General features: G+C 47.2%; 1 protein-coding gene across 1 annotated transcript in view; it reads right to left on the bottom strand.

The window, feature by feature from the left end:
* The window catches only part of ZNF618 (zinc finger protein 618), a 111,744-nt gene extending 101,747 nt beyond the window's left edge, over nucleotides 1-9,997 (bottom strand). Inside the window, exon 1 of the mRNA XM_042835856.1 lies at nucleotides 9,902-9,997. Coding sequence (XP_042691790.1) covers nucleotides 9,902-9,982 — 81 coding nt within the window. The 5' untranslated portion in view covers nucleotides 9,983-9,997. The remainder of the gene's footprint in view (nucleotides 1-9,901) is intronic.
* Between the last annotated feature and the right edge of the window lie 2,958 nt (nucleotides 9,998-12,955).

Here is a 12,955-nt window from a genome sequence, read left to right as displayed (position 1 = left end):
CAGATTTGATGACTTTCACATCCCTGCAACCGATGGGCACCGGTAGCCACCTTAGAGGAGATGACCTATTGCTGGCCACTAAACCCCAGCAGCAAGCTCCTCAGTCGCTACAGGGAGGAGGCATGGAGCTGACCCTACAGGTTCCATACCTTCCATGAAGTGGCAGAGCAGCATTCTGGATCAGTTACAGACATATCCTTAAAACCCAGATCGAGCCAGGAACCGTGAAGAAACCTAAAACTTACATCACTTTCAACCCAACCCAACTCAGGAGTGCTCTGCACAGCAACACCTTGGCCAGGCGTTTCACACACGCAGTCCAGGCTGCTCCCTCTGCAGAGATACAGCTTGACCACAAGCAAGGCAGAAGGACACCCATCCCTGCAGCCTCTGTAGGCTGTTCCCATGCTGCCTGTTCCTCCCTGTCACCCCCTTTTTCAGACTCTTCCATAACGACTGGTTGTAGGTGGACACCCCTGATACCCTGCTACACCAAAAGGTGACAGGTCTGATCCCACAGAAGTGATAACGTGGACTTTCAACACGGATGAAGCTTCTGAACAGCTCAAGGCCCAGTCTGGCTCTACAAGTCTCATGTAGCAACTCCTCTCTAACAAAAAAAAAAGGGAAAAAACAGATAAGAGGAACTGGTAGCTAATGTGCGATGCTGACAGAGCAAAGAGTGGTTTGGAGGCACCCAGCAGTTCCTCCTTCAAATCTCACGCCTGCAGCACATACAACGAACACATCAGACAGAACAATGTTGATAAAGGATTCAAAATTATTGTTTTGCAGGTGTGAGTACCCTGTGCCAACCCAGCTGAAAACACCTTGACGAGATGTTCATCCTGTGTGCCTTCTTATGGCAGAGAAAAAAAGAAAACCAGCCTTGTCAAACAGACTGGTATTACATCCTGATAAGACTTATGGCTTTGGTTGACAAAGATAACTATTTTAGCAACATACAGCCTTCTGCAGTGCTTGCTATTGCACAAGATGTTGATTCAAAAGCCCTAAAACAGAAATCAAAGTAAACACATACTAGGTGGATTAAAAACTGGCTATTTTATAAATATTGAAAACAAACTGTAACAGGGAATCCTTATTCCTTTTACAAGAAAGCAGTCCCTGAGAGGGTTTGGTATCTATCAGCAATTTACAAGCAGCCAGGAAATCATTCCCAGTCATGTCTGCAGAGAACATAAAATTAAGAATTAGTTGCACATAATTAAAGAGGACAGGTCTCGAATACAATGCCATCTGGATCAATGGGTGTGCTGGACTCATTTAAACAAGATGCATTTTCATGCAGCCAAACACAGAGTTGTACAACCAGAACAAAAGCAACCAGCAGCAGATGGGCAGCGTCCTGGAACAGTGGCTGGAAACTGCTTGTGCAGGAAACTGGAGGGACCCCACTGCCTGCACAGAGTGGGGAGGAGAAGCACAGGGCTGGAGGAGGTTCTGATACCACTTGTGACATCGCTGCTTTGTGCCATTCCCATTTCTTCTGCCCCTTTACAGGCACTAATGGGAAACCGGAAGAGAAGAAGGCACAGCAAGCACCTGACTTCTTGCATCCTTCAGGTGTAAGAAACACGTCCATCCCTCCTCACTGACCGTGGACATGACCATCTGATCTCAGAGAGATTAATACCGTTTCCAGAGTCTTAGAACCAGAGTTATGTACTTTTTCTACATTAAGCTTAAGGCCAAATGAAATCCATGGGTTTGACTCAGGAGTCGCTGCCCTGGGCTGTGCAGGAGGCTGAGGCTGGAAGATCCAGAGGAGCTGGAACATCTCATCTCCCTCCATCTTTCCTGGTCTGGATGACTGCAGTCCACGAACCTGTTAATTTCTGCTGAATTGCTCAGATAGGTTCCTGTCAAAAAGCAAAGCTAATTCTTCGGAAAATTTGATCACATCTAACAAAAACCTGCATAGTTTGGTCTCAAGGATCCGAACTTACACTTGTAGAACCCAGGGAAAGAAAATAACAAAGCAGCAATTATTTTCTTCTTACTTTCTGTCTTATAAACCCCTTTTCCTCCTTGGTCGCTCAATTTATTTTTTATTACTGCCCTAGAAGGCAGCTCCAGAAATGAAACACTTAACCTCTGCAAGTTGCTTTTCTTAATGAATACGCAGCAGTTTGCTATTCATTACATCCAAAAGGAAAAGCCAAATCTGTTTCTGCTGCATTAGCCAGCACGGCTGTAACGCGCTGCACGGAGAGTAGCCATGGCGACCTTCTCGGAAAGGAAACCGGACTTTTCCAAAGGCTATTGTCAGCGCTCGGAAAAACAAAATAGAAGCAACTTTTTTTTTCCTTCTTGCATTGTTAGTTTGGAAGCAAATTCAATGCCGCTGAGAGATGGCAGACTGACAGCAAAAGGCCTGAGTTTGTCCACAGACGCCGCAGTGTGCTCCAGGTGCTGAGAGGGGCTCATGCAATGCTTATTGTTTGGGCACCTCGGCTCTGACTTGGAAACAACCGCCTTTAAAATGCTGCAGCAGCTGATTGCTGTGTGCACCAAAATTCTTGGCCTCTCTGCTAAATCTGTTTGGTGGGTGTCTGACTGGTTGCTGACCTAGAGCCCAGGACTCACTTGGCTATATGATGAGGGGAAATGGCCTCAAGTGATGTCAGGGGAGGTTCAGGCTGGAGATGAGCAAACATTTCTTAGAAAGAGTAGTGATGCATCTGCACAGGCTGCCCTGTGGTGGGGTCGCCATCCCTGGAGGTGCTCAAGAACGAGGGGTGATGTGGCACTGAGGGATGTGGTCAGTGGAGATGGGTTGGTGGATGGACTTGAAGATCTCAGCTGTCTTTTCCAACTTCTGTGGTTAGGTTTACAAGGACAGTGCTGTCCTGAAGCTACAAGGAGGTAATTTTCTGCACCTACCGAAGACAAAGACCACACAAATGAACGTAACTTCTATAGCAAGAGGGCTCCAGAGGCTCAACAGACCTCACTGAATTACCATCATCATTCAAACCTATGAGAAACACCAGAATGTCTACAGCATTCCAACATCTCACAAACTACTTCATGCTGACAATTTTGATGCGAGATGATGAAGTCATTTTTCTCAAGATCCTGTGCTGGGAAAACTGAGGCATTATACAGTCTATCCAGAGCAACAGAAAATGATTTTGTGAGATCCAGACACTTGTCTTTTGGATTTCAGTCTTGCCGTTTATTCATAAAATCATTGCTTCATTTTCAAGAGGCTAAGTGCCAAGGGTCATCCACTCCTGGGCAGTCAAAATATCAAAAAGCCAACAGGCACGACCTGGCCAGTAAAAGGAAAAATACCAAGAGCATTCCAAACCACCCTTTGCTACTTCAATTATCAATAAATGAAAACAGGGTCGTTTGGTTGCCGTCCGAAGCTGAGGAGAATGTTCCAGGATGGAGAGATCCAGGCGACGAACCTGGTGATGGAAAGCACTATCTGGAGACAGACACACAAGCAGCTACGATACACAACCAGTTACGAGTCCTTGGGCCTGTTGTTAGCTTTCTCTCAGAAAAAATAAAAACCAGAAGAATTTTCTGAAGTACTCCCATGTGGCCAGTAACACAGACAGATGATGAGGTCAGGCACAGAACCACAAGCTCAACAAGCAGAAGCATCAAAGAGCTGCCACAGCTTCCTCATCCTACCAAATTTGGCAAAAATACACCGATGGCCCAGACCCCAAGGCCTGTCCCGGTATCCCTTTGTTACACAAGGGCCCAACCATCCACCCAGCTCCCTCCTGCTCTACGCCAAGGTCCAGAGCCCGGGCTCCCAGCCACCCCAGCACAGTAAGTGGTTGAGGCAGAAGTGACGCTTCCCCACCCGTTATGGTAATTAACCAGGTTAACTGGGGATAGCCTCAATTCAGCCACACAACGCAGCTGTAGGGCTTTTACAGCCAGCTGTGACGGCACCCTTCCAGGAACAGCAGGCGATGGCACTTGCAGAGGTGGCCTGGCAGCCAGACACACTGACCAGGCACCAAACTGTGCTGGCCAACACAACACACACTACTTGGCATGTGAAGTGCCAGATCAACTGCTTCTGGTTTTAAGGCTCTAATCCATGGCTTTGCAAAGGCAGCACGACGACTATTTCCTCCAGCAATATGCAGGAAAACACAGAATCTGGATGAAAAGCATGAATGCCGACCCAGTAACCCCCTCTGAGGTGAGCACAGCATTTGCTTTCCTCTGAATACCTTCCACATCTTTGAGGCAAGTGGCAGATGCTGCTGAAGATCAGGGACTGGTCCCATTACCTGGCACCCACAGCTCTGAGCACCTCCAGCTCCAGGAGCAGCCTGCAGAAGTGATTCTGAGAAACTTTACAACAAATCAGACCAGAATTAGCTGATAGAGAGGAAAGCTGCACCTGCCACACAAACTGCATGCACTCCAACACCGTACCCACAACCACCACAAAGCTGCCACATTTCCTACATATCTGCAAGCCAAATATTCACCCCGTATTTTGATTTTATGTATTTCACTTCTAGCTCTACGCAGCATTTATCTGTAGAGCTTCTGAACACCAGATGAGGAAATTCTACTTCCAGTGGCGTGTTAGCCATCGAGCAGAGCATCCCGATGCTGCTCCCTGCAAGTTTTAGGATAGCCAGGAAGCCAGCTGGGTACTGCACTCAGCAACAACCACACATCAGTGTTGGACTGGCACTGCCTGGGCTGAAATCAGGGCACAGGAAGGGCACAGCGCAGTGCTGACTCTGCCTCTCGTGCCCATCGCACTCGGTCGTATCAAAGCCCACATGTGAGGCAGGCGGCAATGCGCCCGTGCCCCTCGTTGAGCAGAACGCAGCGACTGCCCACAGCAGCATTTCAACCTGCCTCGCGGTGTCTCAAAGGAAAAACAAAGGCCAAAAAACAGAAAAATCGTGGACAAAAGGCTTTCAGCAAAAAAATGGACAGGTGAGCGCTTGTTTGTCAAGACAAATAACATGGCACTACGCTTAGTTTGCAAGGACATCATGCCTGCTCTCAAAGATTACAATCTAAAAAGACATTATATGCAGAAATGTGCTGCCAAATTCAATGAGTATCAAGGAATGCTTCGTAACACCAGAACGTGGAGCTGGAAAAAAGTCTGTTACCTCAACAAAATCTTTCCAAAAAAGCTAAAACTCCAATGGAGTCAGTCATAGAGGCTAGTTCCATAGCAAAACAGTGGGCAAGGTCAGGATGGGCTGATGGTTGGACCAATGATCTCAGACAGCTTTTCCAGCCTTAATGATTCTGTGATAGCAAATCTGACTGCAAAAAAATCAAAATGGTTTACTGATGGTGAGCTTATTAAACAATGCATGGAAAGGGCAGCAGACATAATTTGTCCCGATTAAAAAAATTGGCATTTTCCTGCAGGCAGTTTGTCTCACCAGACTGCAGCCAGGCCAACTGAAGGGAATCTACGAAAAGAAATGCAGAGAGTAAAGCTGCTAATTCCCAGCGTTATGCTCTGGCAACAGATGAAAGCACTGATGCTACAGATACCACTCAGCTTGCCATTTATTGGTACAGATAATGAATACAATGTCACTGAAGAAACGGTATCTTTGGTGCCATTAACAGACACAACTAAATCTCCTTATTTGTATGAAGCAGTAAAAAAATACACTGAAGTGATTCTCTTTAACCTTTGCCAACACATCTGCTACAGACACCAATGGCAGCCCGGCCACGGATGGTGAAAAAGAGAGACCTGTACAACTATTAGATGACACAATTGCTGCGGGTAACCAAGTTTGATGAGGCACCAGTACATTGTACATCAAGAAAATGCACGTGACAGCTTTAGATACGGGAAGTACCACGTAAATCGTCATCAAAGCTGCGAATTTCACAAAGCCCAAGGGACTGAATCGTCACCAGCTCCAGGAGTTCCTTAACAGTGTGGCTGTGATCACGGGGTCATCATTTACTGCTCTGAAGGAGGGTGGCTAAGTTGGGTAAGATGCTAAAACAACGTCAGGATCTGTGAAATGAAATAGAGTCGTTACAGAATCCAAAGGAGAATTTCTGCCAGAACGTGACGATGAAAAACAGCTCCTAGGTGGAGCATTTGGGATCTGACCGCTCATTTAAATGAGTTAAACATGAGTCCTCAAGGTGAAACATCTTATCTGTCAATGCTTCAAACCATAAGAGCATTTGAAATGAAACTTAAATTGTGGCAACTCAAGTTGCGGGAAATAATTCCATGAATTTTGATGCACTGCCCAAACACAGCCTTGTGAACAGTGAAGAACAGGCAGCCTTGTTTCTGTGTTGATAAAGAATATCAAGAACAAGTCGCAAGATTTCAAAAAAAAAAATCATCCAGCTCTTCAATTTTCAGATGGAACGTGCAGACTTGTAACCAGATGTTCAACTCAAAGGAAAACATGATCACGTCCCTTCACCAGACTTTTGTAAGCCCCCTCTTACCACCAAGAAACATCCCTCACTTCACAGGCAGCCTTGTTCACATCATCACTGCTTGGCAGTGCAACTGCTGCCAACGATGAAGTACAGGAGGAGCAACATCTCATCAAAAATCTGTGCCAACACCGTGACAAGTCACTGCAACTGCACCCAGTGCCACTGACTGATGCATCAGTGCCACAAAAACAAGGTCAAACATCCCATTCGTTTCCTGTTCTTGCTGTTTTTTTAAATTTTCAATATGAAATATATTCTAAAAAATACGTTGTATTACTTTCATACTTCATACTTATACATTTTATACGCAGCTCAAGACAATTCCTCGTCACCCAGTGCAGCCCAGCTAAGACTGCAGGTTGGGCACCTGCGTGCCAAGGCTGCTCCTTACCAACAGGCTCCTCCTGGCCAACACACAAAGCTGGGCTCCAGCACTGCAGCTTGAAGTCTTTGGCTTTTGTGGCTTTTTTCCAGCTTTCTCCAGCGCTCTGGAGCTGTGAGCAGTCCTACAGGTGAGCTCTGCCTGTAAGTCCAGCAGCCCTGCTGCAGCCCTTCCAGAGACACGGGCAGAAACAAAACACAAACTCCAGTGTTAAACACAGGCATGACCCAGGCTGCTGGGCAACAACTTGGGAGCCAAAGCCCACCGTCGTCTCCACTGGACCATTCAGACCAGTAACACAGTTAGGATTTCTGCCCCATATTCAGCACTGCAGGATGGGAAGCGGAGCACAGAGCTCTTCCTGCACGCCCGCTCTGCCCTGGGCTGCAGATGCTCTCAGCACTGAGAACATCACCCCAGCGTAGACCTGGCTGGAAGGAATATTCCTCTGCAAACCCATGCCCAAGAGAAGCAAGAAGTCCAACTTCCAAGCAGCATGTGAAAGTCTCAGTCTTGCAGCAAGCAGAAACTGAGGGACAGGGAGAGTACAGATGCCACGCTGCACTCCTGCAGCCTGCACTGCCCCCAGCTCTGTGCACAGCACAGCCCCTCCTGCACACAGCAATGGGCATCCGTCCCTTCCACCAAGCAGCCAGAATATTGTGCAGAGGGGATCCTTCCACTGGGTCAGAAATACCCAAACAGTTCTGGGTAGGGATGGAATCCAGAGCCATGGAGGCAACCTGCAGCAGAAGGAAAGTTTTGCACAGGATCAGGACCTTGCAAATATCTTTGAAAAGCAGCTGGATCACTCCTGTGTAGGAATGCCTGTGTGAGAAATGCTGTAGCAGGCTCAGCCCTGGTCCATGTGAGCCACCAGTCTGATCCCAGCACTAGGAAGCTTTGGAAAGCACAAAACATCAGAAGCACTCCCATCAAAACACTGACAACATCTTACTCAGTGAAGTGACAACACACCACACAAATGGAAGAAATGGAAAAAGAGCTGCTGAAAGGCCACGTGGAGGGCACTAAGATGCTTCTTGGACACAGCCTGACAAATCCCTCAGCTCTGAGCCGTCCTGCAGCTGCAGAGCATCACCAGAAGCATGCAGCATTTAAGCAGTACAGCGAAGTTGCTCCCTGGGTGTGGGGTTATAGAGGTGAGTGTGGCTGGGTACCAGCAGTGCTACTGAACCTACAGCCAACAGGATGGGAAGGGATGGAGTAGGCTGGAGTGGGACGAGATGGAGTGGAATGGGGTAGGGTGGGATAGAATGGGGTGGAACAAAGTGGTGTGAACTGAGATGGGATGGGATCAGGCGGTGTGGGATGAGTTCTTGTGGGATGGAATGGGATGGGGTGGGGTGGGGTGGGATCCAGTGGCGTGGGATGGAAAGGGATGGGGTGCAGTGGGATGAGGCAGGATGGGAGGCAGGGGTAAGACAGCAGCTGAAATTCACACTCAGCATCACAGGCAGGCTGCAGCCTCCACTTTTTGGTTTTTTTTCCTCCCAATCCACGCCCTGCACTGTCAGATCACTGCATGATAGATGAGGGGACTTTTTCAGTCTGGGGTTTTTCTGCTTGTCTTTTCTTTGCAGCATAAGAAGGCACTGATTTTTAAAAACTGAAACAGAAACTCTGCGGCACACTTGATTGTTACCAAACACTGCCTTCCCTACATGTGGGAGGTGGGCTGAGAAACATCCCTGAACATAATATTCAGATTCCACAGACTACAAAGAACTGGCTGGCAGCCCCTGGTGGGAGCCAGCGCTCCCAGCAGTCCCAGCACACACATCACCTGCAACTGAAGGTACTCTCAAAACAAAAATAAAAGGATTTACTGTTTTGCTGTTGTTTTTTTATACAAACTTAATGGCATTAAACCTCCTGCTCTGTTTTTTCAATTATTGTCTTTTAAAGCCCAATGTCATAGCAATTTACCAAGCAAAACATTGTGTTCAACTGCTTGTCTCAGATTTCCAAGGAAACAGCTGAAAAGGCCAACAGGAGACAGGTCTCACACTGTTACCCAGCACTGGACAATCCTACAGCAGTGCCAAAATAATTTAACATTTGGTATCTATTATTTTTTAAATTGCACAATTTGCAAAACCTACCAGAAATATTTTCATGATGTTACAAAGTCAAAATGAAATCTGGGCTTAAGTTTAATCTTACTTTCACATTGCTGCCTCCAAAGTTTTACCAGGCTGGAGAGAAACCAGAAAATGAAAAGAAACAGTGAGCTGAGCCTATTTTCACCAAAAAAAATAAAAGTTTTGTGGGACTTCTGTGTTGCTTCACCCAGTTCTAATAACCCTTGTCACTGCCAAAGACATAAGCAAGGAGCTGCACACTGCACTCACTGCAGAGCTGCCTTTTCCCCAAATAAGCATGCAGCCTTTCAAAGCACAACCCCTTCCACAAGGCTCGGTAGTACCCAATGACTGCAATACAGGCAAGTTTCTCTCTCCATAAAATCTAGTCCATTGTTTGCTATTGCAGAAGTTGTACCTAGAGACATTTGTGCTATACAGAGAACACAAAAAGCGACGATGCCAGCTGTGGGTGTCAGCTGCCCACTACCCTGTGCCCAGCCAGTACCCAGCAAAGCTCCTGCAGTCCCAGATACCACAAATGCCAAAAAGCTCAAAAATCCCTCTTGCAAGAACCACTCCACGCACACTTGCTGGCACACATTTCTGCAAGCATGCAATCTTAGCATCAGCTAAACGTATCTTACAAACCCAAAACTTTCTCCAGGCGTTTCTGAGGGTAAATAGATCTGCTGTCACCAGTAACAACTTCCGGGGAAGAGATCTGTTGCTCCCTGTGCACCTCAATTCCCACTTCCTGAGAGAGACCCCAGCAGCACCCAGCTCCACTACCCAGAGAAGTCAAGAATGCCCCATCTCTGGAGGAGCCCGAGGCTGCGGTTGGGACCATGGGCAGACCGAGCTGCCGGGGGCACCCAGCCCAGGGCAGGGGTTGGAGTTCAATGGTTTTTAAGGTCCCTTCCAACCTAAGCCATTCCGTGATCACACCAACCTGCGTGCGAGGCAGCAGGTGACAGTCGACCCATCCTTCACGTGGTAGGAAGACACACGACCAGAAGCGTCGGCACCTCATCTCAGCTACATCTCCAGTGCTCCTACAAGGCCACGAAGGCTCTCTGCGGGATCAGGCGGTGCCCTCAAATTCAGGAACGAAACAGGGAGCTGCTCTTGCTGAGCACTTTGTGTGGCCCGCTGCAGAGTGCTCAGTTTGGGAAAAATCCTGAATTTTCATCAGCAGCAACCAAAAGGTCAGCCCTTCTTATGGGATTTCAGCCATCTGAGTGCCCTTTTGAGCTACAATCTCGAAATTAGGAATAATTCATTCATTACAGAGTTCTGATTAAGGGGCGGGGAGGGGAACAGAAATCTGACATTTCTTTCCAGTTCACCAAAAGGTCAGACTAATGATTTACAAAATTTATATTAATTTTAACTCTGATGCTGTCACATTGGGCACAAGGCATCCAATTTGGAGAAACTGAGGTCACTTAAGGTCTCTAGTTACATTTATCACTTCAAACACAAAATTTCCCAAACGCAAAGGTGGTATAAGGGAGCCAAGTGCCCAAGTCACCCACATGGAGGTAGCTGCCAATTTTCACATGCTACAACACATGCTGTTGAAGACAACACAGGCTTTCTGTCTCCTCTATCTGCACGCTGCCCAGCACCCAATGCATGCAGCAAAGAGAAACAAGAAGTCAGAGCTGCACCATCTCTTATGGCACAGCAATGGTCCTCAGGTTGCAGTGCCAACGGGTGAGGAAGAGTCGTCAGCCCAGACATCACCCTCATGCGCAGCTGCAGCAGAGAATGGCCGCTTTAGAACTGCTTTAGAGGCCACAGAGAGAAGGATGGGAGAGGTTCCCACCACCATGGGAATGCTGCATGGCCACTGGGCGCAGAGCTGCCAATGTCCTGCTGGAGCTCCCACAGCCACAGCCAAACAGAGCCCAACAGGGGCAGGGAGAAAAGCCAAGAGGAGCCCTTCAAGTCACAATGTCAGAGCAAGCAATCGACTGGCACACAGATGAAAGTCAGGAGTCTTGTTATTGGTAAAAAAAAAAAAAAAACCAACAAAATAAACCACAACATTTAAGAATTATGACATTTATGACCATTTTCAGCACTACAAACCCATCTCATGAACCAACAGATCCCTACAACATCTCAAAGCTCTGTCAGTCCCTCTCAGCAATTTGTCACAGGCACCCACCTTGGTACCCAAAGGTTCCCACCCTTGGGAGCCATCCTGACTTAATTCCAATTTAGGAATAAAGCTACAGCCATGGCCAACCTGCCTGCAGGTCTAACACTGACCAGTTCACGCCAATCACCACTGCTGCCCTTGAGTCTTTTTGTTTTTAACTGAAACATTGCTTTTTCTTCTCTTTTTGCTTGCTTTTTCTTCACATTTCAGAGCAGCCCAGGCTGCCAGGGCCCCATCCAACCTGGCCTTGAACACCTCCAGGGATGGACGGGGCATCACAGCCTCTCTGGGCAGCTGTTCCAGCTCCTCACCACTCTCTGTCAAGAACTTCCCCCTGACATCCAACCTCAATCTTCCCTCCTTCAACTTAACACCATTTCCCCTTGTCCTGCTGTTATCTCCCCTTTCAAAGAGTTGACTCCCCTCCTGTTTGTAGGCTCCCTTTAGGTACTGCTGGCTGCAACGAGGTCACCCCGCAGCCTTCTTTTCTCCAGGCTGAACAAGCCCAGCTCCCTCAGCCTGTAAGCAGTCCTGCGAGCACTCAGCATTCCATGGCCTGACGTCACCTTCTTCTCCAGGAAAACTGAAGAAAACCATCCTGGCATTCCAACCCAAGCCATTCTGTGACTCCGTGACATTGCAGTGTTCTACGTTCCTGCTATGAGCTCTGCCCAACAAACCCTATTCCAACCTACCCGTTTGTACTGTGAGTAGACTTAAATTGTCTAATTAATGAACACAAGAAGTTGGATTTCACTACATTCCTTTTGGAAAAACAATTCAACGTCTGACACTGCTTTAAAAATTGGCCTTTGTAACAGCCCGATTTTAAAATAAATTACTGCATTTTAAATGGCTAAAAATATCAGTCCCTCTTTGTATTTCTTCTGCTGGAAAAAAAAAAACAGAATTCAAATCACAATCAGACATTTGTATTTTTCTGCCTTTTAATTGAGTAACTCGTGAATTTGTGCACTGACCCAGCCGAACAAAGGGCAGGGACTGCTGAATTCCAGAGCCCAGGAGATATCTGGTTACTCATTCAAGGCCGTCTGCAAAGCTTTTATTAAAAAAAAAGAAGAAGAAAAAAAAAAAAAAAGCACAAAGAGGCAGATTTGGAAATGATATTTTGAAATTCACTACTGAAAATGGGACGGAGCAGGCTGGGCAGAGATGTGCACAACGTGCTGCCGTGGGACAACGGGGAGCGGGTTGGAACTCAACAGCCCAATTATAAAACATCCTGTTTTGGCCAAATCCAAAGGCAGCAAAAGAAGAAAGAGAAATGAACCCTCAGGTACAGGAAAGTAAGGGAGAGGTGGGGGACTGGGAAACAGAAAAAAGGCTTTTCCTGAATGTATGCCATCATAGAAACTCCTTGATGAAGGCTCCCTCCCACGACAGCCCCGCACGTGACGTGTGCCCCACGCAGCGCTGGGGGTGCCTGATTCCACGGGAGGGGAAAAGAAATCAGACAGCTTGAAATTTCCCTTCCTCCTCTCCCTGGAAATCGCATTTCATTGAATTCAAAAGCCTTCAGAAATTTTACTAGTTTAGGAAAGATTGAATAAGCATGTAATTAAATTAATTACAGAATCACTGCTCTGCATCCTATTGCAGGAATAGCAGTGAATCAACCAAATGGATTCAAAATCACTTCCTAAATGCTTTCAAGTTAAATAAAACTCCAAGGACTATTTTAAACCACTCACAGAGCAGCCCAGAAAAATCCAAACTGCGACGGCTTCCTGCAGGCTGCTGCTGCGTGCTGCTCCTGCATCCACTGCTCACACTGAGCCCTGCTCCAGCCCTAAAAGCTGCCTCCTCATCCACGGA

This window comes from Centrocercus urophasianus, unplaced genomic scaffold (assembly GCF_019232065.1).
Source record: "Centrocercus urophasianus isolate 14NV4802_14NV808 unplaced genomic scaffold, USGS_Curo_1.0 seq_55, whole genome shotgun sequence".
NCBI classification, from domain to species: domain Eukaryota; kingdom Metazoa; phylum Chordata; class Aves; order Galliformes; family Phasianidae; genus Centrocercus; species Centrocercus urophasianus.
Note: the sequence above shows the minus strand (reverse complement) of the source record. Positions and strands in the feature narration are given on the sequence as shown.